The 27,375-nt window shown below is 42.9% G+C and overlaps 2 protein-coding genes across 8 annotated transcripts in view; one reads left to right on the top strand and one right to left on the bottom strand.

The window, feature by feature from the left end:
• UROS (uroporphyrinogen III synthase) overlaps positions 1 to 27,375 on the top strand; it is a 136,327-nt gene that overhangs the window by 91,641 nt on the left and 17,311 nt on the right. The window contains exons 1-2 of one of the 7 annotated variants that reach the window (XM_081954816.1): positions 20,096 to 20,209; positions 25,559 to 25,639. In XM_081954816.1, the coding sequence (XP_081810942.1) occupies positions 25,577 to 25,639 (63 nt within the window). In that variant the 5' untranslated portion in view covers positions 20,096 to 20,209; positions 25,559 to 25,576. Of the gene's footprint in view, positions 1 to 20,095; positions 20,278 to 20,311; positions 20,515 to 20,541; positions 20,749 to 25,558; positions 25,640 to 27,375 lie in introns of those variants that run through there. The other 6 variants (XM_081954818.1, XM_081954813.1, XM_081954814.1 and 3 more) reach the window with 6 other exon arrangements.
• Positions 1,208 to 20,005, bottom strand: BCCIP (BRCA2 and CDKN1A interacting protein). The gene is made up of 7 exons (XM_081954812.1): positions 19,849 to 20,005; positions 11,532 to 11,606; positions 10,277 to 10,357; positions 5,222 to 5,308; positions 3,717 to 3,904; positions 3,125 to 3,296; positions 1,208 to 2,544 (listed from the first exon to the last, which is right to left on the bottom strand). Exons 1-7 carry the CDS (start codon positions 20,002 to 20,004, stop codon positions 2,374 to 2,376), a joined length of 930 nt encoding a protein of 309 aa, XP_081810938.1. The 5' UTR covers position 20,005; the 3' UTR covers positions 1,208 to 2,373.

Below are 27,375 nucleotides of genomic sequence, written 5' to 3'. Positions count from 1 at the left end.
TTCCAGGGCTATGCCTGCAGATCAAACATCCATGTCTCCTATTATATTTATCAACACAATGGGCTTAATCTGCACTTGTATATAGGATGGTAATCCTCTTAAAACATTTCAGAAGGAATGGATTCTATGTGACAGCAGAAAAATATTGTTATTCCTGGATTCTTTGCAATTAGGGGGGGCGGGAATATTAGTTCCTCTGAGTTCCTGTAAACTATACATCAGTGATGGCGCGCACTTGTCTGGGCCACAAGCCGGAAGTGGAGCTGCCTAGGGGGCATGCATGTACCAGAAAATAAATTTCCGGTTTCTGAGGTGCACATTTGCACTGGCCAACTAGTTTTCCAGTTACTGGTATATGCACGTGCAATAATCAGCTGGCCGGCATGTATGCTCATGCCGGAAAACGGATGACTAGTCTTCCAGTTTCCGGCACTGCCACACAGACGAAGGCCAGCATGTGCGCCAGAAACCCGGAAGTGGAATGGGCAATGCCACGTGTGCCAGGCAACATGGCTATGTGTACCCCTTTGGACACGTGTGTTATAGGTTCGCCACCACATCTATACACTGAAGCAACTGTTTTGCAATTTTGGTAACTTCTAGTGTGTAGACTTCAATTCCCTTCAATTCTTATCAATGGCATGCTAATTGTAGAATTCTGGGATTTGAAGTCCAGACACCTGGAAATTGCTACAGCTGGAAAACACTACAGAGGATTTATAGCTTTTGAAGTATATTCTCTAGCCAAGAACTATGCTATATTTAATTTGCAGCACCTGAAGAAAGTCTACTACCACTGCTTCCAGGAGAGTTGAAGCATCCTATTTTGCAGAGGCTTAAAAGTAAAAAAAATTGTACATTTCCTCTTAGAACCAAAATTTTTAGACATACTTAAAACTACGGAATAAGTAGTAATGGTAGCCAATTTGGATGATTTGAAAAGGAGACTAGATAGGATCATTTTCACACAAGCAGCGGACATTAACTTGATTCAATTTTATGTATTCTTGATCACAGGATATATGTGTTAAATCCTTGTTAATGGGAGTGAAAGGAGGTTTTTGTTACCCAGTCCAGTTTTGTGAACTTGTCAAATAGATTCAGGTAACTATTGTGTGACAGAAAATGCTGGCACGATCCTGCAATGTTCTGAAGTGTTTGTTAGTATGAGAAATAAAACAGTGATAATGATGATTAAAACAAAATCTTAAAATATGAATCTTTATTTATTTGATATCTTAACAGATTTGTAGTCTTGGCACCTCAATATTATATTTCTTTTGGCTTTTGGAATTATATTACATTTTACTCTCTTTGCCATGTTGTGATCTGCTCACTTTGGGTTGTGCGACACTCAAATCAAATAAAATTCAGTTAATATTATTTTAGTAATTTGCCTGCTAGTGAAAATAAGACTATTCTGCATAAATTTATCAACCATTTCAGAAACAAAAAACAGCAAATGGAAACAGAAAGCATGATGAAGAACTTGAACTCTCAACTGAATTATGCATTATTTAATAAGTTTCATACTGCAAATTCTATTAGTATAGATCATGGGTGTCAAACTCCCAACCTCACGTTGTTGTCACGTGATGTATCGTGATTTTTTTCCCCTTCGCTAAACTGGGGGTGGGCACGGCCAGCACATGATGCATCCAGCCCATGGGCCACGAGTTTGACACCCCTGGTATAGATAATTCTTACTTAACAAAGTTAATTGGGACCAAAAATTCCATCATTAAATGATACAGTTCTCAGCCAAATAACCCACATGACAATGCTTAGTGACAAGTTTCAGCAGCTCCAGTTGCCACCATAAGACAAGGACTTCAGGACTATGACTTGCAATTTCCTACCACGTTTCCCATTAGCAGAAGCTAGCAGAGGTTGCAAATCACGACCATGGAACTATGGGACACTATGACAGCTCTAAGGACTAGGACCTGTTGTAACACTCATTCAGCGTAGTTCTAAATTTGAACATTCTGTAAAAGAGTGGTCTTTAAACAAGGACCACCTGTATGTTTCTATGTATTAGGTATGACAGACCAAGTTGTTTTTGCAACATGAGATTGCTGAATATCATAACAGAACAAATGACAATATATTCAGCACACTTTAAAACTCAGTAGGAAAATATGCAGCAAATAAATATTGACAATTATTTAAAAATCCCGATTTACACAATTTTAAATGACCAACTCACAGCATACAAAAATGTTGCAGAATATACCCGACATTTTATAACAGGAAGGAAACCTTGAAAGAATGCAAACTAGTTTTTTTTTTTAAAAATGTCCATTTATGACTCAAATGTCAACATCTTGTAAGATGACTTCATCCTTCAATACAGTTTGCATAGAAAATGGTCTAGACAGAAAGGTATTCTTTTAATTTCTCCATGATGGCACTCATCCTGTCAGCAGGGATTACCATCACTGTCCGTAAGGGCTTCATAGGTGTATCTTCAAAAGACCATCTGCCTCCCAAACACGAGTCACTCTCTTCTTCTACTGAATAACTGAATTTCAGCACCGATTGCTATTTTAAAAAAAAGTTAAATAGATTTGGATTCTTTCTCAAGTGGAGAAACTAGTATATAATTAGAGAATACAAAATTAAACACCAAGCAAGACATTTAATGAAAACCAGCTATAACTGACATTCCTGATCAAATGATTTGGAGCTGCCTCTACCTAAATCAGAATATACGTCATGACAGTAGAAACAACGTAAATTACCATTCCTCTGTCAGCCAAGCATAAGGTTAAACAGTTGTTTTAGATTTGAAACAGTGGAGAATCCAGCTCGAGACCAGTTCCAAAACTTTTCTATTCAAGGCAGATGCTTTCTGGCTGAATCTGTAGTAGTAATCCACAGATTAAGGACACAGGAGCAGAAGGCAAATTGTCAACTTATACTTGGGTTTATCACTATGGCAGTTATACATGCCATACAATTTATTGTCTATATTCAATAGTAGTTTCACACTAGAAATAAAAAGCTTAAACCACAAAACCACCATACTGCCTAAAGTTGCTGGGAATTGGGCAGTGTATACATGTAATAAATAAATGTGTGAATCAAAATGCACTTGGGAAATTGAAATAAACAATTTCACCTCATAGAAGAATTCTTCTTCGGCATTTGAAAACATTAGCTCTGTTTTCTGGTGGGTACCACTTCCTCTTTTTTTAGCATTCTTCTTATTAGTGTAAGTCTTGCTAATAAGAAGGTAGAAGTAGCATTTGCCACAAGGTTTGTTTGTACGCTGAGCTTCCACTATTTCTTTCCTAGAAGTAAAGATCAAGGAAAAAGCACTTCCGTTATATCCAGCCACCATCCCACAAACTGTGACTACTACAGTAACATTTTAATGTTTAGAAAAAAATGTGATTGTTTTAATGTATTCTCCAGCTACTGTGCTGCTCTGAAAACTACATAATTCAATTTGCCTGCAATATATTACTAAATATTTATGTCCCTTATAAAACAATATTTCCACAATTAAGTAAAATAATCTATTCACAGTAAGTCTGAATTCAAGGCCATATTAAACAACAATATTAAAATGCTAGGCTTCATTTCTTTGGCTCTTATATGTATTTTCTCTTTGCCCCCTCCTATTCTAGATATTTCCATTTAAATAAGGTTTCAGAGGTCATCCAAGGATAAAAATTACAGTTCAAAAATGATTTGGGAGAAGCACTTACTGCAGTTGCTGGTGCATAGGCAGAGCAATCTGGGGAGGAACATTAATGAATCTTTCACTTAGTAGGAAGCCCACAGGCTTAGTGGTGTCACTTAAAAGCTTATCCAGCTGCTCAACCACATTCTGTTCACAGTTCTTTTCACACTGACTTAAGACCAGTTCTTTAATTTGCTCAGCACATTCAGTACCCTAGGAATCAAAAGACAGATTTGTTTGAAGTACAAAATAATTTTTTACATGACAACTTGAAAAGAAAACTACTGGGCTTTTTTTTTTTTAGACGTAGGAAAATCACAGCTTTTAATAATTTGAAAGGATTTCTTTTAAAATTATCCATTCAATTCTCCCAACAGAAATGCTTGAACTTTTTGTCATTTACCCATTTTTGTCTGATGAAGCCCAGAGACCAATGCCTAACTTAAATGAAAATATTCCCGAAATAAAAATAACCTCATCATTTGAAAATTCCAGTGAAAAACATAACAACCTAGCATTATTAACCAGTTGCTTGTTAAGATTTTCTGCTGCTACAAATGAGAAATTTCAAATCTCAAGGGCTAATATTATTACAACAATAGACAATTTACATGAAGTCATGCTTTTTATTATTTTCTAGAGCACCAGGCATCTCAAAAGCAGAGCATTGACATAATGTACGCACAATTATAGGGAGACATGAAGATGGCTGGTGTGTTATGCTTGCTAAGTAAAGGCAATCTAAACACTTGTTATCTCATTTTTCTGAATAACTGAAAGAAGCTGTGTCTTCATAAATTTTGGGTGCAGTGGTTCTAGTTACAGTAATCTTTGCTTACAAACCACTTGTTCAGCCACCAAAGTTATCATGCTGCTGAAAAAAATATATGCTCATCTTATCACCATTTAAAGACTTTGCAGCATTCCTCAGTCAAATAATCGCCATTACGGTCAGTAAGCCTTGTCCTGTGTCTGACCTATAGTTCCCCACTCCCTTGTGAAGCTCAATGGATAGAAAGGGATTACAAGAGAGTAAGATGTTTTTTCTCTTCTACATAGTGAAAACAATTATTTTGCCCGCACCATGATTGCATGGGGGGGAGGGGAGATCAGGTAAAGGACAGGTTAGTTACAGAAACTGCTTCTCCTCCCCCTCCCCCTCCCCCATATTGGAGAAAGGAATTTCAAGAGAATGGACTGTAATGCACCCACAGCTCCCAGGTATGGTCTGCCAGTGCAGTCTGGTTGCTTTCAATGTTTACAAAGCAGTAAGCAGGCACTCAAAAGTTTCTAAAGGGGAAACAATTAGGAGGCAAACACAAGCTGGAAGTGTGAAACTGAGTAGTTTCTCTTTCCAGCTAGAAAGCACAGTCCCAGTCACATGATTTTTTTATTTAGTGACCATTTTGCTTAACAGATCCCAAATACAGTTGCTAAACAAGGACTAGCTGTACAACAACTGTTAAACATTCCAATATTTTATGGCCAAATTAAGCTAATATTGATTTTTATATGCTCCTGATCACTGACCTTCCTTTCTGTTAAATTTAAGAGGCTTATAAAGCCAAAAACATCATCATTATCTTCGTCTTCACTTTCCTCTGTGACTTCAGTTTGCTATGAAAAGAAAATAAACAATTAAATATAGCTGTTGCTTATTCTGTTCAATATTTTAAAGTATTTTTTTCCAATATGGCCCTCCTAACTGAACATGCTTCAACTCTCTAAATTTCCTGTCCACGTGGACCATAGAATTTGTAGTCTCAACAAATCAAAACCAAGGCAATTGAAAAGCCTAGCTCTATTTAAGTTAAAATATACAGGCTGATTTTTTCAGAGCAACGTAACATAAAGAGAGTTATATCCAGTAGAAAAAAGAAGAATATTTCATTGGAAGAGGCAGCATTAAAGTATTTAGTTTCTCAACACCAGAGAAACTATCTTAACTATCTGCATTATAGAACCCAAGGATAAATCAATTCAAAGTACCACATCTGTGGAATCAACATTTATGAAATATTGTATTTTTCGGAGTATAAGATGCACCTTTCCCCCCCCAAAAAAGAGAATGAAAATCTGGATGCGTCTGAATGCAGCATTTTTGGCCTCCCAAAACCCTGCCTCCTTTGCAAAAATGGCCATGCATAGCCTTTAGGAGGCTTCCAGAATGCTCCGGGGGGCTAGGGAGGGCAAAAATGAGCAAAGAATGGGCCGTATTTTGCTCGTCCCCACCCCCACCCCCAAGAACAATCTGGAAGCCTCTTAAAGGCTATGCATGCCCTTTTTTGATGAAAAACGGGCTGTTTTTGGGAGGTCTGCAGTGCAAAAAAATTTTTTTAATTTGCCTCTTCAAAATCTTGGTGTGTCTTATACTCTGAAAAATACGGTATTTTTTTTTTTTTGCATGTGTCACTTTCATTGATCTTGTAGCACAAGGTCCATCTTAATACATAAGGAGAGTCAGGAAACTTATCCAAATTAAAACTGTTAGGGATGTAACCCTAGGCTTGGCTTGCCAATGTATATTAAGCTATGATTATGTTACTGTTATTTTAAATGCTTAAGAGATTAATTGGTTTGTTACCTCAAGCAGACATAAGAGGGAGCTAGAATGGTTGTTAGATCTCTCTGTTTGTTAGATGCTGATCGTGGATACTGTTTGATACTGCTCGTGAGTTACTGAGTCTTGCTACTGTTAGCTACTTTGTGTGTTAAACTGAGAATATTGATAACTGAATTACACGGGTAACGTGCATGACTTGGACTGATAACCCAAACCATAGATCTTATAGGTTCTGGGAACATGAGACAATTAGGATCTATCATAGTGCAAATGCAAAATTTCTGGAGCATGTTGGTTGGGATAAACTGGAAATAAGCAACGATGAGGTAGTAATTGAAACTCGAGTAGACCAAAAGAATGAATCAGGAATACCAGAAACGTATGATATAGGAAAGGTGTCTACTCAGGAGGAGGAAATGAAAAGTCAGGATGAAGTGTTAAAGCAGGAGGACGTTCAAGATAGTCCACCTATAAGCCCTGAGTTACCCAGAAGGTCAACCCGTGTAACGCGGCCACCAGATAGGTATCAGGCATCTGTTGTATGTAAGGTGGGTAAGGTACCTGCTACATACCACAAACTGACTGTGTATCCAACTGAGGATAAAAAAGTAAGGCAAGCTGACATGAACAGTGAGTTTAAATCATTGCAGGATTTGGGAGTGCTTGACAAGACTGATTTACCTTCAAGTAAATATGCAAGAGGACGCAAATGGGTATATACGCGTAAAACTGGAGTGAATGGGAATTATGTAAACCATTATGGATGGAAATTATGTAAACCCCAATGAGTTAGATGATGTTGATATAAAGGGTTCTATGTTTGATAAGGGATGCATTATGAATTGTATCTTGACCCTACATTATATATTGTATTGTGTGTTAAAGAAAAAACATAAATCATTATTGTGATGATTATGGATTTAGAATGTGAAGTTGTGTGTAAATACATTGACAACCCAAGAGGGGAGAGTGTTAGGGATGTAACCCTAGGCTTGGCTTGCCAATGTATATTAAGCTATGATTATGTTACTGTTATTTTAAATGCTTAAGAAATTAATTGGTTTGTTACCTCAAGCAGCCATAAGGAGGAGCTAGAATGGTTGTTAGATCTCTCTCTGTTCGTTAGATGCTGATTGTGGATACTGTTTGATACTGCTCGTGAGTTACTGAGTCTTGCTACTGTTAGCTACTTTGTGTGTTAAACTGAGAATATTGATAACTGAATTACTGAACCGTGTATGACTTGGACTGATAACCGGACTCTGAATAGTTCTATATTTCTACATAGTAAGCTACTATATTTTTATACTATTCAGTGTCTCTGTATGCTGGTTTGTGCGTGTTATTCCATATTACTCTCATTACGCTTCTCTGCATACTCGCTCTTCTAACGGAGAGCTTAATTACTTAACAAAATATAAACATTGGCGAACACCTGGGAATCTGTAACTAACCATAGAATTGGAACAAAAAGAAGAAGAAAATGTATTTATATTGTAAAGTGCTTGAAATTTTGGGAGCAGTGGAGTACATACATTCTTGTTATTAAATAAACAAGATTATTCAGAAACATGCTTATTAAGCACAGTAAAGATATAAAACCCATTGATTTGGGTTGTATCATTTCCATGAGAGTGTTATCTGCAAATATAACCTTCTAGTTCAGGGGTGGCGAACACGCGGCTCGCGAGCCGCATGCGGCTCGCGCCCAAAATAAATGAGGCTCTTTGCCTCTTACCATTATTTAGTATACTGTGGCTCGGATCGCGCGCTAAACCCGGAAGTACGGTCGACGCGACGACGCTTGCCTGCAGGCAAGCGTCGTCGCGTCGACCGTACTTCCGGGTTTATCTCAACAGCGCCCTCTGCTGCGCCCAAAAAAATAATGCTTCAAAGTCTAGCACAGTTGCTGCAGGATTCCGGTGAGGTTCTAATGATTGCTCAAATTAATAATAATGGTTGCATATTGAAGCTTTGGGTTCAGGAACAGCAGAGTTTTAAATAGGAGAAAACATTTAATTGAATTTCCATGGTTAGTATATTTCCCAAAATTCTACGAGTGTTTTTCTCACAGCCTGTAATTGTAATAGATATCAAAGATAATCCAAACTCATATATATATTATAATACATATATTAGGTTAAAGGAAGATAATATCAGGACCAGGCTTTACCCATGTATAGGTTGTACTCGATTTACAATCACAATCTCGTCACTGAGCAAAACAGTCATTAAGCGAGATATGTGACTGCTTTGTTTAATGACTGCAAGTGTGGCATTCCTGGTTGTGGTCATCAAGTAATCTTGTAGGTTGTTAGGTGGACAGAGATTCCACTTATTTATGGATTTAAAAGTTATACAGCAGCTCTAATGGGTTTATAAAAATTTATAACAAAAAACACCTGACTGAGCATGTTATATTATGTGTTTAATATATTATTGTTAAAATTATATGCTTTTGTGTGAGTGTTTGTCTGTTTTGGCAGGTCACTGCGTGGTGTGGCTCTCTGACTCTCACAGTTTAAAATTTTGGCTCTTTTTGTCGAACTTGTTCGCCACCCCTGTTCTAGTTTGTTAATCATTTCGTTGCCATTGTCATTTTTCTGCATCTTTTCAATTCCACAAGACACTCTCATGTTTATGATGACCAAAACTACAAATTGCACAGTATTCCAATTCTGGTTATATATTTTATGATTGTACTGAATTGGCAGTTTTATTTTCAATTCCCTTGAAACTTTTTTCTTTAACGGTAATTATCTGCAATTGTAATGACAGCTGGCAGGACTCAAATCTTTCCTCAATTTGCTAAATTACATAATTAATTATGTAGAAGGTGAACTTGAACAATTCTATCTAGTCTCTGAAATACAACTACGGGTAGCTTCATCTTTTTCGGTTCCGTGTTTCTCCAAAAAGGAGGCCGGTTCTTCTTTTCTTTTGACACTAGAAAAGCAAGTAGGCCTTCTTTTTGGAGGGTTCCAATTATTGACTCACTTCGCGGCGGTGGCACCAACAGCCCCGCCCAGCAGGAGCCAGATGCTGGCCCATTTCTTCTGCGGCCACTTGGCGCCACTCGCATGCATTGCCCTGGCCTCTGTTTCACCTTCAGATGCCTCCCAGAAAGCCCTCTACCCCTGATAATAGAGCTCCAGATCGATCCGGAGCTCAGTTATCGGCTGCAGATGCCTTCCGGAAGGCACCTGAAGGCAAAACGGAGGCCAGGCGATGCGTGCAAGTGGCGGCAAGCGGATGCAGAAGCGGCCACAGAAGAAGGTGAGGCAGGTGTCAGGGTGTGCGAGGCCTGATAAGTAAGACAGCTCCACCCCACCATACCCATCCTAGCTTATATACTGATCAATATTTGTCTGTGCCTCGCTCCACCCCCTGAACCCTGAGGTGGGTGGGGTCTTAATTAGGGCTAATTTTGTGGGTGGGGCTTAATTTGATCGCATGGCTCAAAAATGTGATAGGACTTCTTTTCAAGGTGGGTCGTCTTTTTGGAGAAACACGGTAGTAACAGTGAATTTACACAACATCAAAATTGTAACCTTTTGCTCTATAATTCTATCTAGCAGATAACTGGCACCCTATAAAAATGATGCTGCTCTGCCTAAAATATTTCTAGAACAGGGTCTTCAAATTTGACAAAATTTAAGACTTGTGGACTTCAACACCCCCAGAATTCCTAAGCCAGCCATAAGGAATTCTCTACAAGTCTTAAAGTTGAAAGTTTGGAGACCTCTGGTCTAGAAGCACAAGGGAATTGTTGGGATTGTCTTGTTGACATTATTCTAGTAACTCTGTGGGGAAGTCAAGTTAATTATGGTTATATTGAAGAAATAGCATATAAGAAGAAAAGTTAGGTGAACCTTCAGCAATGTATGTTTTTCAGAATAAGATAAATACTCACAGATAAATGCATGATATATGAGCCACCACAATGGGAGGGCATGACTACAATATTATTCTAGATTCCCCAAAATATTATGTAAACTAAGAAAATATGAGAAGACACATACCTTGATAACACTTCCAATGTGATTTTGTTGTATCAATATATCAGTCAGATCACCTGTATTAATAGGAGCCTTTAGAAATAGCTGAGAGAAAAGAGATTTTTATTTAATATAATATAATCTATATGTGAAATCAGATTTGACAGATAAAGCCACTTTAGCCCTGGGCAGGTAGAGCTGTAGCATTTATTTCTAGGAATTAAGGCAGTATTCAAATTTGAATTCATAATTGTAAACTTTGTATTCCTTTCCCTCCCAATAAGCTGCCACAGAAATAACAAAATAGTATTGCCATGTGGTTAAAAATAGCAATAGCAGTTACACCAGTGGTTCCTAAAATGGGCGGTACCACCCTCTGAGGGGCGGTGGGATGACCTAGGGGGCGCTAAGAGGCAAGCGGGTGGCGGGGGGCACTAAGAGGCAAGGAGGGTGGCAGGGGGGCGCTAAGAGGCAAGGGGGGGTGGCAGAGGAGTGCTGGAGATAGCCCCCTTGCAGAGCGCAATTCTGCCTAGGGCTCTGTTGGCTGCCAGTCAGCTGAGCACTTGCAGCAGGGGTTAAATTCAGCCAGTTCTGACCATTTCTCCTGAACAGTAGGACAAATTATGGGCAGTTTGGAGAACTGGTAAAATGTACCACTGACTGGCTCCACCCTCACCTCCCGCCCCTCCCACTCACTCCTTTTCGTACCTCGCCTGCCTAGAGGCACAGGTGCTGCTGCTGCTGCTGCTCCCTGATTTTTAAATTGGATTTTGAATAAATGTGCAATTAATTGTTACAGTTTTGAATTTTACTGTTACTATCCCAGCCACGCTCACCAAGCCACGCCCCCAGAACCGATAGTAAAAAAAAATTGAATTCCACCACTGGTGGGGCACACTGAGGATCAGTTTGTAGCACCAAGGGGGCAGTGGACTGAAAAAGTTTGGGAACCATTGATTTAGACATATACTGCTCCATAGTGCTTTACACCACTCTCTGAGCAATTTACAATGTTGGTATTTTGACCCCAAAATCTGGGTCATCATTTTACCAACCTCAGCAGGATGGAAGGCTGAGTCAACCTCAAGCCCTATCAGGTTCGTACTACTGACTGCAGAGTAAGCCTACAATGCTGCATTCTAACCACTGCGTTACCAGGGCTCCTATGTCCTCAGAATGTGACAAACAAAATCTTATTTATCCACAATGATTTGAGAACGGTTTCATTATTTTAAAACACAAAAACTAAAATCCAGGGTTATAAGAAAAACATACATACCTGTTGTAGTAACTTTTTTATTCCATTTTTATCACCATCAGTTACTGTATGTGCTTCAAATTCAACGCTTACTTCCTATGAACCAAGAGAAATAATACCTTTTACTATTCATCTAACTTTATCAATTTTTAAAATCTAGTCATATAAAGAGTTGCCAGAGATATATGGTTCCTCATGCACATCTGCTCATTTGTGACTAGGATGTTAATTCTACCAAATTCTTTTGTCTCAGCTGAAAATAAAATCACTTTAAATCTCTCTTGTCTCTTGGACTGACTTTAAATGGAACCACCATAAATGAAACCGCATTGCCCAATCCCACAGAAGCTGTTCCATGCTTCTGACAATCTATCCTAGTGGCTGATGGGAAGTGTAGTCCAATGCATTTAGAAGGCATCAAAATAGAGAAAGGCTCTTCTAGGTCTTGGTGGCAAATATAGCAAGGAAATGTACTTCGTTTACATTCCCAGGCCTCCCATTTGGGTTGTTATCATTCACATGGTTGGAGAATGACCATTGTCTTACCTGAAGGGTCCTTTTCAGGGCGCTGCAACGGAGAGTCCAAAGAAGGGGTTAAACACAGCCAATCTGCCCAGAACTGAATTGAAACTTTAAGCCACGCCTCTGGTGCCGAATCTCCTCAGATTTATTCAATGAAGACGTGGAACAGTTGCGCGCTGAAACTTCAACTGGAAGTCTAATATGGAACAAGTCAAAAATAGTCCAACAACAATAACAGAAACAACAAACAACACTGTGACTTCACAAACACCAGCGGAGAATAGACCCCAGGGCGGGGTGGACTCTCCGTTGCAGCGCCCTGAAAAGGACCCTTCAGGTAAGACAATGGTCATTTTCCAGGGCGCTGCTCTGGAGAGTCAAAGAAGGGACATGCCCAAGCTAACTGTCACTAGGGCGGGAAGGCTCAGCCATCAGGGTCGCTCCGCTGGTATGGATGCCCTGAAGAACACGCCTCCCAAAGGCCCCTTCCGCCGATGCAAACTGTCCAGTTTGTAATTTCGGACAAATGGAGACAGTGAAGTCCAGGTGGCCGCCTTGCAGATCTCTTCAATCGGTGCCTGTGTAGACCAGGCAGCTGTGGTGGCGGCGCTTCTAGTCGAATCTGCTGTGATATTGCGAGGCACAGGAACGGACTGTAAAACGTGGGCAAGCGCAATGCAGGCTCGCAGCCATCCGCCGATGGTAGATGAAGAGACCTTCTTGCCTTGAGAAGCTGGTTGAAAGGAGACGAATAGAGATTCGGATTTCCGAAAACTGGCCGTGCGCTTGATGTATCTGCGAATAGTCCTGCGCACATCCAGCATGTTCCAGCGCTTTTCCCTCGGGTGCCGAGGATGCGGACAAAAATCCGGAAGGACCACCTCCTGCGCCCGATGAAACCCGGAATTGACCTTCGGACTGAAGGAAGGGTCCAGCCTCAGGATTACTCTGTCGTTACGAATGAGACACAAGTCCTCTCTGACTGACAGGCAGCCAGTTCCGAATGCGACGAGCAGACGTGATAGCGACCAGAAAAAACGTCTTGAATGTGAGGTGTCTGAGACTGGCCGTCTTAATGGGCTCAAACGGGGGCCCGATGAGGGACCGCACACTACATTGAGATCCCAAGATGGGTATCTGTGGACCACTGGGGGTCTCAGGTTGGTCGCTCCCCTGAGGAAACTGCGGATGGTCGGATTCCGGCCAAGAGATGCGTAGCCCTCAACTGAGAGGATGGTTGACAGGGCTGCCGCCTGGCGCCTCAGGGTGTTAGGTGCCAGGCCCTTGTCCAAACCTTCCTGCAGGAAGTCCAGGATGACAGGAACCGAAGCAAGGGGCGCAGACGTACCATGAGCCGTGCACCAGCTGGCGAAGGATTTCCAAGTGGCGTCGTAGATGCGCGTCGTGGACTGCCATCGTGACGCTTGGATGGTGCCAATCACCTTGTCTGACAACTTGCCTCTGCTTAGGAGATCCCTCTCAAGTGCCAGACGGCCAGCTGCAGCCACTGGGGTTCTGGATGTTGAAGGGCCCCCTGGCTGAGAGAGATGTCCTGTGGAGGAATCCGCCACGGTGGTGTGATCGAAAGACTCACCAAGTCTGCAAACCAGGTTCTCCTGGGCCAGTACGGTGCTACCCGCAGCACCTCCGCCTCCTCTGCTAGGATCTTCCTGATGACTCTGGGAAGAAGAGGTAGTGGGGGAAAAGCGTAAAGCAGACCTTTCGGCCACGGGCCGTGCAGCGCGTTGACTCCTTCCGCCCTCGGGTCGTGGAACCTTGTGAAGAACCGCGGAAGATGCGCGTTGGCCGCGGTGGCGAACAGGTCCACCAGCGGGAGGCCGAACCTCTGGGACAGTTGCTGGAACAGCAGCGGATGTAGACGCCACTCCGAGTGGTCGACTGTGGATCTGCTCAGCCAGTCCGCCTGGGTGTTGCTCGTGCCCGAGATGTGCTCCGCCTGAAAAGAAAGGAGATACCTCTCCGCCCATCGACCCAAGAGCTCCGCCTCCTTCATCAGGGATCTGGAGCGCGTTCCCCCCTGTCGATTGATGTGTGCCTTGGTGGCGACATTGTCTGTCATGATGCGCACGTGGTGGCCCTGAACGGTGCTCTGGAAGCGCTTCAGCGCAAGCCTGACTGCCCTCAGCTCCAGCCAGTTGATGCTGTGAGCGGCTTCGGAAGGGGACCACCTGCCCTGTGCGAGCTGGTTGTGGCAGTGGGGCCCCCAATCGAACAGGCTGGCATCCGTTGTGATGGTGAGCCTGACTGGCTCCTTGAATGGCGACCCCTTTAACAGGGCCGGAGACAACCACCACTTAGAGAGCGACGTACCTCTGCTGGAACTGGAATCAGTCTTGTTGAGCTGCTTTCGTTTGTTCTTTGATATGGAAGCAGGAGCCACTGAAGGGGACGGGAGTGAAGTCTCGCCCAAGGCACGATTGACAGGCACGAGATCATCTTGCCGAGGAGCTGTGAGAGCTGAACCACCTTGACTAGACGTGACTGCTGCACCTGAACGACCATCTCCCGAAGGCTGGCCACCCTTTCCGGGGACAGGGATACCGTGCCCGAGGTGGTGTCGATGACGGCCCCTAGATGCTTCAGTCTGGTCGTGGGAACGAGATGACTTTTTTCCAGGTTGATGGTGAACCCGTGGTCCCGGAGGTAATGGAGGTCCGCGTAAGAGAACCTCAGGAACTTGCGGTGGGCTTTGCGGATAGGGATGTGGAGGTAGGCCTCTTTGAGGTCTATGGACGTTAGTATATCGCCTGGCCTGATGCCCCCAAGATGGACTGGAGGGACTGCATCTTGAACCTGCGATATGTCACGTGGTGATTGAACCTCTTTAGATCTAATATCCCCCTCCACCCTCCTGAGTTTTTGGGGACCAGAAACAGGATGGAGTAAAACCCTCTTCCTTCCTGGCCTGCTGGGACAGGTTCTATGGCCCTGATCTCCTTGAGGTGCCTTATCTCCTGTTCCATGAGGGATCTTTTGACTAACCCTGAGGGAACTGGACACCGGATGAAGTGGCGGGGAGGGGGGACCAGAATTCTAAAGTGAGACCCATGCGGACCGTTTGAAGAACCCACTGGTCCGACGTGGTCTGCTCCCATTTGGCGTGGAACAACTGCAACCGCCCTCCTATGGGAGCTGACCTGTGATGGTCATTTATACCTCCTAAAGGGTCGGGAGCCGGAGCCCCCCCGAAATGGCCGCTTGGAGAAGGGCTGCTGGCGACCTCTGTCTCGAAAGGACTGACGGTCCTGAGACCGCTCACCCTGCTGGGGATACGCCCGATGATAGGGGGCGGAGCTGGTGGAGGGCTCATTGTTCCGAAAGGCCTCCCTCCTGTAAGAGCCAGGACCTTTACGATCAGGCTTTTTGGTGACTGATGGCATCACTTTCTTTTTGTCCTTGTTTTCCACAAGGACTGGATCAAGGACCTCACCAAACAGCTTGTCCCCTTTAAAGGGGGCAGTAACAAGCTTCCATTTGGAGCGCATATCCACATTCCAGTGCCTAAGCCACAGGAGGTGTCTGGAAGTAACATTAGACGCTAGGGCACGCGAGGCAAACTTAGCAGCATTCAGAGTGGCATCAGCAGTGTACTCTGTGGCTGCCATGATTTTATTGATATCCTGCCTGACTTTAACGTCCTTGGCAGGTATCTTCCTCAACAACTGCCTCAGCCACAGGAGAGCCGCCCTGGAGAAAAAGGAGGCTGAAGCGGAGGACTTAATAGCCCATGCAGCTGCCTGATGGGTCTTGTGACAAGCAGTTTCGGTTCTCTTGTCCTCAGCCTTGAGCCCCTCCAACAGGTCAGGAGGGAGCACAGAAGAGGAGGTGAGAGCCGCTACAGGGGGATCGATAGGAGGGAGCTTGAGCAGCTCCTCCAGGCTGGCATCCACCGTATATAGCTTCTTGTCATGGCTGCTGGGGGTAGCCATGGTAGCTGGCTGCGCCCACTGTCTTTGAACTAAATTGAGGAACATCTTGGGTACAGGAACTATTTCCTGGACCGAAATGGGTTCCTCAAAGAGATCCCCAGATAGATCATCAGGGTCTACAACCACCTGAGCTGGGGGGGTGGACCCCATGTGAGTTGAGATCTTAGCCTTATCTAAAATGGTTTTGAAATTATCCAAATTAAATAAGCCTGAAAAGGCCGGCTTTTTGGCGGGGCTTGCCTCATCCCCAGAGAATTCAGCTTCCTGCCTAGGAAGAAATTCCTCTTCTTCCTCCCAGTCTGACTCATCAGAGGCCACTGAAGAATGCAGGGACGGAGGTGGAAGGCTAGGAGTCATCTCTCTGGAATCCTCCTGGGGTTGCAAATGGTGGGTCTTGCGAGTGCGCTTGCCACCTTTTCGCATGCCTGCCTCAATGCCCTGGGAAATGGCCCTGTTAATTATTTCCTGCATTTCAGTGGATAGGTTAGGCCCTTGGGCCTCAATGGGGCGAACCCTTTGAGTGGGCCCGGGGATCGGCTGTTGAGGGGCTTAGGGCCCCATTGGAGCTGGTCCCTCCTCCATATCAGAGGGACAGGCAAAGAGATCAGCCTGATCAGCCATGGAATGGCCTGGAGAAGTTGCCATGGCCAAGGAATCCCCTTCTTCTTCACTATCAGAAATGGGGCCTCCCTGGGCTGGAGGAATTTCCCTGGAGGGCTCCCCAGGAGACACCGAAAGGGAAGATTGGGCCTGCTGTTGGGCTTTGGAAAACTGTTTTTCTAAGGCCTTCTGTCGCCTTAGTGCATCTTTGTCTAGGCCTGAGCCCTGCTTGGGGCCATGCCTGGAGTAAGGCTTACTCCCTCTAATGGCCTCCCTGGCAGCTTTCCCGGCCTGTCTTACAGGGGCTCTGGAAGAGACACCCTCAGAAGTCTCAGGGACCTGATCTGCCATGGTAACAATCACTGGTTGGGGCAGTAGGGGGATGGGAAACCACCACTCACCACCTCCAGAAAGCCCACCGCAGCACGATGCTCCTGAGGAGACAGAGAAACTGCAAGGCCTGAAGTAGCTTGGAATTTCTTAGGCGCGAGCAGAATTCGCTCCCAGCGCCTGCAGGAGAGTAAAGGAGGCGACCCAGCAGGCCACGATCCCACGCCGCTATCACTTGCTTGGATTGGGGCCCAGGTGGCCGGTCACACCGGGCAAGTCTGACTCCACGCGGCTCCTGCAAAGAGCCAGGCACCAGGCAGCTGCGGCAAAAAACTTTTAAAAGTAAAGCCGGAAGATTGCGCAATCCAAAATGGCGGCCGGAACTCACCGGAGCTCTGCGCGCCAAATTTAAAGAGGGAAGAAGCCAAAATGGCTGCCCTGGAAGCCCACGCAGCAATTTGACTTGCTAGAAGCACAAATTGCAACGGAGGGCTTCCAGTGGGAATCGGCCCCCAGTAGGGGTGCCCCAACAGCGCTGGCGTCGGCACTCCGACCCACGTGCTTCCCCCAACAGCTGCCTGCGGCTTCTAGGAGCCAGAGCAAAGCCCCGGACTCCAGGAGAGCCGAAAGGGTGAGAAAAACCCAATTAAAAAGGGAAAAAAACAAACTTAAATTTAAACTCACCAGCCTGCTCTAAAAATCCTTAAATATACTGTTTTAAAAAATTATTCTTCCTCTGGAGAGTCCAAGGAATCAATCTTAGAACTGGAGAAAATCTTAAAGCGCGTCTACTGGGCTAGCTGAATTGAAAAAATCTGAGGAGAGTCGGCACCAGAGGCGTGGCTTAAAGTTTCAATTCAGTTCTGGGCAGATTGGCTGTGTTTAACCCCTTCTTTGGACTCTCCAGAGCAGCGCCCTGGAAAATGAAACCCAGAAGAAAAGAAAACTTCAGAGTGGAAATGGGCATCAAGAAGTCAATCAAACAGAATAGAGCTGGAAGGGACCTTGGGGGTCTTCTAGTCTAATCTCCTACTCAACCAGGAGATGCTATACCATTTCAGACAAGTGATTGTCCAGTCTCTTCTTAAAAACCTTCAGTGATGAAGCACCCACAACTTCTGAAAGCAAGCTGTTTCATTGCTTAATTGCTCCTACTTTTAGGAAGTTTCACTTTAATTCCAGGTTGCTTCTCTCCTTGATTAATTTCCATCCATTGTTTCTTGCCTTGCCTTCTGGTGCTTTGAAAAATTAGTTGACCCTTTCTTCTTTATTGAAGCCCCTCAAATACTGGAGTACTTCTATCATGTTCCCCCCTAGACCTTCTTTTCTCTAGACTAGCTAAACCCAAATCCCCCAACTGTTCTTCAAATGTTTTTGTCTCCTGGTCTTTAATCAGTTCTCTGCACTTTCCAGAGTCTCAACATTTTTTTTAATGTGGCGACAAAACTGGATGCAGTATAAAGTGGTACTAATACTTCACATGGTTTCGATTCTATGCTTCTGTTTATACAACCCAGGATTGTATTAGCTTTTTGGGTCGCTGCCACACGCTGCTGGCTCATCTTTAACTGATCGTCCACAAGGAGTTCTCACGAATTCACTACAGGTAGTCCTCGGTTTACAACAGTTTGCTTAGTAGCCATTCGAAGTTACAACTGAACTGAAAAAATGACTTATGACCATTTTTCACACTTATGACCATTGCAGCATCTCCATGTCATATAATTTACATTTGGATGCTTGAAAACTGACTCACATTTATGACAGCTTGTATATTGTGGGAAGCCCCCCCCCCCTTCCTAGAAGAATGAACTATTTTGAGAGATATTAAAAGGTGAAATATTATATTTCCCTAAATGAGCGAAATGGAGAAACATGTTTTTTTAAAGACAGAAAGCAGACTCAGTCCCCCACACCAGCAGATATTTTGTGCCCATTAAGAAAGATTGGGTCAGCCTATCTACAAAACAAAAGACCTTCAGCTTCAGGGTGATGGGATTAGGAACAGGTGATCCTTCAGGACATAATAGGATTAACCCACTACCATTTAGCAGAAGACACAGAGCTCACTACATTTTACAATCTCCTAAAGGCATTTCAGTCCAAACTTCACCTGGGAGCTCAGATAAACAATAAGCCAGAGGTAAACCAAATTAGCTCAGACAAGCACCTAGACAAGCATTTCCCTTTTTGCCTACATAGAGCCAGCTATGATCCCTACATAACCCCTACAAGACACCATAGGAATCTGGCAACAGCCAATAGAATACATGTTCTCGCACAGGAAGCTCAAGTGCAAAGCCCAAAAGAAGGGATAAATACTCCCCACGCTCAACTCCCTATGGTCAGCCATATGGTTCTGCTTCATCATTAAACTTTCTTTCCAATCAGTCTCCATGTTTGCAGTGTCTTTCGCCCAGCTTGGAATTGAACCAGATGGATATTTCTTCCCACAGTCCCAGGTGTGTGAAAGAGAGGAGAGATATATGCTTCTTCTGACAAGCAGAAATGGGAGAGACCAGATTCACTTAACCCTGTTACTCGTTTAACAACTGCCGCGATTCAGTTAAACGCTGCAAGAAAAGTCGGAAAAGCGGGGCAAAAGTCACACAACCAAATTCCCACTGAGCAACATAATAAATTTTGGGGTTCACTGCGGCCGTAAAGCGAGGACTCTCTCTGTAATTCGGAGTGAATGGGAAGCACGTTGGAAACGAAAGGGATTTTCAGGCAGGACCACACGGTGGAAATGGTGGGATCTTCTCAGGGGGAGGGAAGCCAAGGCCAGCAACCAAGCGGCGCTTTTGGAGCTCCCACCACCTCTCCGGACTCGAGGCTGCCGACAACTCTAATCAAGAAGCCGGGAAAGTCTCGTCTGCTTGCAGGCAGAGGTTGGAAGAGAAGCCGCCGGGCTCGGGTGGGGAGATTCAACTCACCTCGTTAATTTCTTCGTCGTCCTCTTCGCTATCACTCTCCAGCTCCGAATCGGAGTCCCCGTCTTCGCTGCCTTCCTCTTTCTCCTCCTCCTCTTCTTCCACCAGCCGAGACTTTGAAGGCCCGTCCGCTTTCCTGCGTTTCGCCCCAGTAGCCATGCTTTATTTCTTTCTCTCTCTCTCTCTCTCTCTCTCTCTCTCTTATTCTTCTTCCTCTACGCGCATGCGCTCGCTAGCCGGAAACAGCTGGCGGCGGGGAAGCGAAAGCAAAGGCGAGGGCCGGTCTGGGAGAGGACAGGAGCCGACGAGTCTCAACGAGGTTCGGAGACGCTGCCTCCTGTGGGGAGGATCCGCGGAGCGGGGGGTGAGTGGCGAAGAGAAGGGGGGCCAGCTCCTATTCAACCAATGACCGGCTTGGCAGGCTCAGATAGGGTAGGTAGAGCGTGAGTTCCGGGAACGAAAGTTCCCCTCTGTTAGCGTCGGTCTAGGGCGGAGCTTGGCTTCTGCCTTTGTCCCTTAGGGGGAGCCTTCGGATCCCAGTTAGAAAAATGTGGGCGACCTCTCGGGGGTTACAAAGGGGTGCGTAACCCTTCAATGCAGTCAGCGGCTGTCCGCCTCTTTGCCTCTCAAATGCAGTCAGCCTGCTGTAACCAGGTAGTAGACCTCAACGTAAGAACCACAATTGAGCCCAACATTGATATTGATGAAAAATGTATACTGATGAGAAATGTGTTCAGTGAGTTTGCTCTATTTTACAACGATCCTTGCTCCGTGGGTTCAAGTGAATCGCTGCAGTTTCTTAAATAGGTTGGACGGTTGTTAAGTGAATCTGGTTTCTTTACTCGTCAGAAGGGCGCCAAAGGGGGAATCGGGTGACTCCAGTATGCTGCAGCTGTCGTAAACGTGAGTCAGTTGCCAAGCATCCGAATGTAAATCACGTGGCCGTAGGGATGTTGTGATGGTCGTAAGTGTGAAAAATGGTCATAAGTCACTTTTCAGCGCCGTTGTAACTTTGAACAGTCACTCAATGAAGCGTTTAAGTTGAGGACTACGTGTATTCAATGCATGCATTGCAGTGCAATGCAAAGCATGCAAGGTCAACTTCAGGTGTTCGGTTGGCTTATGTAGTAGCCAACCTCCAATGACTGTAAATTGCGGCTTTTTCTGTTTTATTATTTATTATGCGTATGACTTGAATTTTGCCCCAAAGAATTGGATCGATGGGTATAATTATAATACGTGTATAATAAATGTATAAAGGAACAAATGCTTTTTTCGAGGCATGAGATTTCATGTTTATACAAGCTAAGAATATAGTGCAATTGAAGTACCCCCTCCCTTCTCCCCGAAGAGGCAGCAGGCGAGAAATACTGTATTCATTAGGGAGGGAAAAAGATATTTTTAGTCTTTTTATTTTTCTGTGGGAGAAAGAGAGGAATAAAATACCTTTGTATCCTGTTCATTATTTTCTTCTTATCATAATATTTCCCTAATGTCAGAAAAAGATCAGCACAATATTATGGTGAAGTTATGTTCCAAAGTCATTTTTAAAACAACCCAGTATTTTGTTTATGGCAAAGGTAATCTGACTGATGTAATTGGAGATTATTTTAATTTGGCCTGCTATTACTCCCATATTAGACCAGACAAGTGCTTTAGATAATTCTATTCCTCACCCCATCCAACCCCAGGTTTTATAAGGAAGGTTTTGGCCTGATCCTACTTCTGATCCTATATATCCATCCAATTCATCTGCACCTCATTCCAACCAGATCATAACTTTACTCTCCTCTATAATACAGTACATAATACAATAGATGTATTCACCATTAAAGGGTGGGTGGGTTGCTTCTTAGTGATCAATAGGAGTAAAAATATCTATCAGGATATAATTGGAGAAATTTTCCCACCAAGAAGAGGGTGTGGCAATATAAATTATGTAAAACTTGGTACACTGATGATGCTGTTGACATACTGCTATGGTTTAATGTAGTGTTACATCCATACATCTTTCTGGTCTGAGAGCTTAAGAAAAGGAAAGTATATATGCTCTTCTAAAAATTATCATTGGTATTTTTAAGTATGGCTGCCATAAATGCTACCACTTGCAATGTGGTTCCCAAGAAAGGTATAGTTCAGTGATGGCAAACCTATGGCACGCGTGCCACAAGTGGCACGCGGAGCCATTTGTCAGGGCACGCGAGGCGCTGCCCTGTCAGCTGGCCAGCGCGCATGCGTGCGCTGGCCAGCTGAGTTCACCTTTTTAAAAGCTATTTTTCGCCTTCCCCAGGCTCCAGAGGCTTTATAGGAGCCTGGGGAGGGCGAAAAGAGCCTCACCCACCCCGGAGGCTTCAGGGACCGTCCGGAGGCTTCCCTGAAGCTTTCGGAACGCTTAAAACCACCCTCCGAGCAAACCGGAAGTGACTTCCGGGTTGCTTGGAGGGTCGTTTCAAGCGTTCCGAAGGCTTCGGGGACTGTCTGGAGGCTTCCCTGACGCCTTCGGAGCGCTTAAAACGACCCTCCGAGCAACCTGGAAGTTACTTCCGGTTTGCTCGGACGGTGGTTTTAAGCGTTCCGAAGGCTTCAGGGAAGCCTCCAGACGGTCCCTGAAGCGTCCGGAGGGCCTCAGGGGGGGCGGGGGAGGCTCTTCTCGCCCTCCCCAGGCTCCTATAAAGCCTCTGGAGCCTGGGGAGGGCGAAAAAAGCATGTAAAAATGGGGGGGTCGCGCGTTGTGCGCGCATGCGCACCGGGGGTCGTGCGTTGCATTATGGGTGCGGCGCGCCCGCACACGACACCCCTGCGCTCCCCCCACTTGTGGCACGCGAGCCAAAAAAGGTTTGCCATCGCTGGTATAGTTTGACAAATGTCTATGGAGATTCTTAGCTCCAGATCATGGTTGTCCCAAAGGTGCTTTTTTCAAGAGCAACTGGACTTTCTGTTTTTTTCTTTGAAGAAGTTTCACTTCTCATCCAAGATGCTTCTTCAGCAGAGTTGCAAGGAATATAAATCCTTCCATTCCCCACCATCTAGTCAGAGCTGAAGAGGCTTCTTGGATGAGAAGCAAAATGTCTTCAAAGAAAAAAACAGAAAGTCCAGTTGCTTCCTGAAAAAGTACCTTTGGGATATAGCTTGACAAGAAAGGCCAAAAAAAGATAAAGTGGGGAGGGGGGACGACCCACAACTCATTCTTTCGATTCCAACCCATGTTTCTCTCTAACACCATATCTAATAAATATCTACAAACCCATCACATCCTGGACATAATCTATTTCAACTTCACAAAAGGTGACCACATGACCCCGGGACACTGCAACCATCATAAATACATGCCAGTTGCCAAGCATCCAAATTTTGATCATGTGATCTTGGGGATCTTTCACAAATTTAAGTGTGAAAGCCAGTCATTGTTTTTCAGTGTCGTTGTAACTTTGAATAGTCATTGAATGGCTGTAAGTCGAGGACTTCCTGTAGCTATTTCACAAAATGCACTGGCTGGATTCAAAGAAGTATATAGAACCAGGCACAAATTACATATCCCTCCAAACTGTATACATAAATAAAAAAGCCCCAGCAAACTATACTTTAGCTTAGGGAAGGCAAACACAAAACATACATATGTGTACATCCCAAGTAAAGCATCACACTAAATAAACAAATCAACCTGATGACTAATGCATACATTAACACATTTTTTGGATCAAATCAATATCTTTATTATAGATTTTGATGCCTTTATAGTAAAAAAGAAAAATTGTTTGACAGAAGAATTAGTTATTGGGAAAGAGGAAAAAAAACCCAGTAAAACGATATATCTAATTAGAAATTTTTTTTTTGAAAAAAGTTTTTATTGATTTTTACAAATATTTTGGGGAAAAGGGTACATAAGTATGGAGAAAAATTTTGACAGCTACATCATACGGAAGGTGGTGCTCCCCCCGGATCTCATATCTCTCTCTTACTTTTATATATATCAAAATATCATTATTACATACATATTAGCAGTTAAAATTTACCTCAAATTCTTTAACATCTTCAATCATTTACTTTGTATCACTTCTAACCATTTCATTGTATCAACAATTGCAATGTAGTTTCAATTCACTTCTGTGACCTGAGTCTCATTGCTGCCTCCTCTCCCCTGTCTGCTGGCAGAGCCATGGCCCCTCGCCCTTTCATATCTTGCGTACTGTCTGTTGTTCCATCTAGGAGAGTCTTGTCTTTTTCCATGAAGGCTTCCGCCTCCGTCACTGTATTAATTCTCACTCTACCATCCTCCCAGAAAATCAACATCCCTTCTGGTAATAGCTATCTGAATATCTAATTAGAAATGTTGTGGAGTTGTATAACTTGATAAACATATTTGGCCACCTGATATGTGATCCCTTAAAAATCGAGTGGTCCTCATGTTTGGAAATGATTAGGAGACCAGAGCACATCTTGGGCATCATAAAAAGGACATGGCAGGAGGACGAGTTTCTGTCTCCCTTAATCCACAAGGGCAAAGTCTCTGCAAATAAGGAGTCCCATCAATTCGTCCCACCATTAGTGCTGATGGGAGACCATCTAAGTGGCCTCTGAAAAGGCTATGTACATTTGTTTAAAGTCAGATTGCGTAGATACCTTTCAATAGAGGGCTTATGGCTACCTAACCATTGGCGATAGAATTCGGGGGCATTGGTGACACCATTTTGAGGATCAGTGCTCCTGATTCTCTCTTTCATGAATGATTTCACCTTCTCCAGGGTTAGTTGGGCTAAATATTTAGAAGAGAGGATGCAAGGTTCTGCTGTACAGAAACGGTGCCAATGAGATTGGCAGCTGTCTGACAATAAGAAAGTCCATCCAGCCACATTTTTAGAAAATACCACTACTTTTATTTCGATCTAAATTCAACTTGCTTTAATTGTCTCATTTAAAAGGCATGGTTTTAATGTTGCCGTGTGTTTTATACTGTAAATTGTCCACACATTTGAAAGGCAGATGAGAAGTACCCTGTATAAATACTAGACCTCAGGGGAATTTCTGGTGGATTTGAGACTGGTTTTTTCATACTACGTAAAGAGAATGTCCCCTAGGTTTGGCCCCCAATGCATTAAATGCAATGGATGTCTCTGCTGCTGAACCTTAGGTTATCTGCCAAATACTGCAATATTGCTCTGACAAAGAGCTGTATGATCACATTTGACTTGGAGTATATCTGAAACCTCTTGGCAGGCATAGCTTATCTCTTTTGTGCAGGACAACATTATTTGGGATGGGCTTGTTTAGGTGTCTACATGCAAATCCTGTAAGGGCATTGGAAAATATCTATTATAACTGTGGTTACGAACTCTTCTAACACTTTGGTGGAATGTCCAAAATTATATTTTACAAAGTTAAATGCAAGATACACAGTATACAATTAAGAATGCTGCATATTTGTAAAATACATTCATTTTCCACTCTTCGCCACCACTGCAAATTCTTTTCACCTTTTCCTTTCAGGATGCGAAGACATATTGTATCATTTAAAAACAACGTGCATGTTGTTAGCCTTATCAGGGTTGATATGCAATTGCAGAAGGTGCACATTGAGTGCGTACTCATCGTGTGACCAACACTGTTTAGTTACTGTTAATTATCCTGTTTCTTGTGAGCATTAACCAGTATAATTCTTGTACAAAAAAGAATCCTAATTTAGATTTGTTTCCATTTTGTGCTTCCCCATTACAAGGCATTTCACAAGTAAACAATGAAAGTGTTGTTACTGAAGGATCCAAAGGAAAATGATGGTGGACCAGATTCTTACATAAAGGTGAGTAACCTAAGAAGAAAATGAGTGTTGGAATTGCATTCCAGCTCATCCAGAATGTAATTCTTCATTTTAGTGTAATGGATGTACTGAACAGATAACTTTTCACTAAGAATTGAATGATTAAAAAAAAAAACTTCCAGCTTTGTCTAGGCTCAGACAATATGTTAGTTGTTTGTGCCTCTTTTCAATTGTCTTTTGGAAATAATATTTTACAGTTCGTGGCAGCTATGAATTAAGGGCTCCTGTCGTGACATCAGTAAGCCAGAAGTAATTGAATGTGTGACTCATTTTTATTGTAAAATTGTATTATATTGTAGCCTCTCTTTTCAACTTTATAGGAATTATTTCCTGAAAATGAAATACATGGCATTTTATCAAATTGACATACCGTGGGTGAATAATATACAGATTATATTTTAAAGAAATCTTCTTTGGTTTCTACCAAAGTGTCAAAAAATTTCCTTCTCCTACATAAGCCCTCACAATAATTTATCAGCACTTTATGAAGTAAGACACATATTAACAAGGAATAGATAATGACTGTTTAAGATAAGGGCTGCTAATACCTACTATTTATTTGGCGTGCTATTACACTGAAGATTTATTTCTTATACTGCTTTCGAAATTCACTGTTCAGTATTTCAGCAGATAGAAGATCTGTTAGACTATTCCTTGCTCAGGAATAAAGCTAGCTTTCATTACAGCAATCTCCTTCTTTATTTAAATTAGAATGAATAGTAGAAATGGTGATTGATGCCTTTAACGTCTGACTTTCTTATAATATTTTTGTTTTACATAAAATAAATGCAGTTTTTTTTTATAGAAAAGCTTCCACATTTAACATCATATAGCCTAACTGCATTAAAATTAATTTTTAATGAAGTAATTACTTAGCATGTACAAACATGGGCAGGATTGTTAGTATGAATTCAGCCATTTTTCCACATCACAATGAAAACAGTTCAGAGAAGCTGTTGCCAAAGTCTTACACATATATATTCTTGGAGAGTAGATGAAATATGCCTTTTGCTATTCTTTTCCAAAGTTTTTCCCCCCTGGCATGATATTATTTGTGAAATAATTTTCATGGCTAGATATATTTCTCTTTATTTTCACTGCTGTTTATTTCCACATGTTTTTTTTTATTTTTAAACATAAAAGACAACATTAAAAAATTTTCATCCACTACATACAGCATGTCGTTTGGTTACAAGTGTTTTTGCATCCGTATTTTCGATTACATATACAATCACAGTTTTTCCATCCAATATAACCAAAAACCTCACTTTCATTGTACAGCATATTTCAGTTACGATTAATATTTCTTTCTTTTCAATAAGCTTAATTCTCTTACATTCTTGAATGTCTTCTTAACAACAACATACCTTTATGCAATCATTGTCTCATTTAAAATATTTTTACAGTATAAAAGAATTTACCAAGTGTTTATGTTTATATATCTTTCACTACTTTCAACAGGATATCTTTATGGTATGCACTTAGAGTTATATATTATACTGTTTATTGATGTTTATATAATTTTTGAATTGTCTTGTTACAATACTTTAAGAATTTCCAGAAGTACTTGTAAAATGTAAATGCCTATCTGCTGCCATAAAATTTTCCAAAATCCATACTTGGACTGTTCTTTTCTCTAGATCAGCAAAATGACCCAAGCTCTAGAGCATTCCATCAATTTTCCAGAGGCAAGAAATCACAAGAGCAGAAACTTGGGA

This window comes from Natrix helvetica (assembly GCF_964273705.1).
Source record: "Natrix helvetica genome assembly, chromosome: 5".
In the NCBI taxonomy this organism is placed as follows: Eukaryota; Metazoa; Chordata; class Lepidosauria; order Squamata; family Natricidae; genus Natrix; species Natrix helvetica.
This window is presented reverse-complemented; position numbering and strand designations above follow the sequence as displayed.

Bases quoted from the DNA above. Each gene is read 5' to 3' on its own strand.
- BCCIP (XM_081954812.1), bottom strand. From the start codon at position 20,004: ATGGCTACTGGGGCGAAACGCAGGAAAGCGGACGGGCCTTCAAAGTCT. The intron at 10,358-11,531 runs GTATGTATGTTT...CTTTTCTCTCAG, and splicing joins TAAAAAAGTTACTACAACAG to CTATTTCTAAAGGCTCCTAT. The intron at 5,309-10,276 runs GTATGTGTCTTC...TTCTTTTCATAG, and splicing joins ACATTGGAAGTGTTATCAAG to CAAACTGAAGTCACAGAGGA.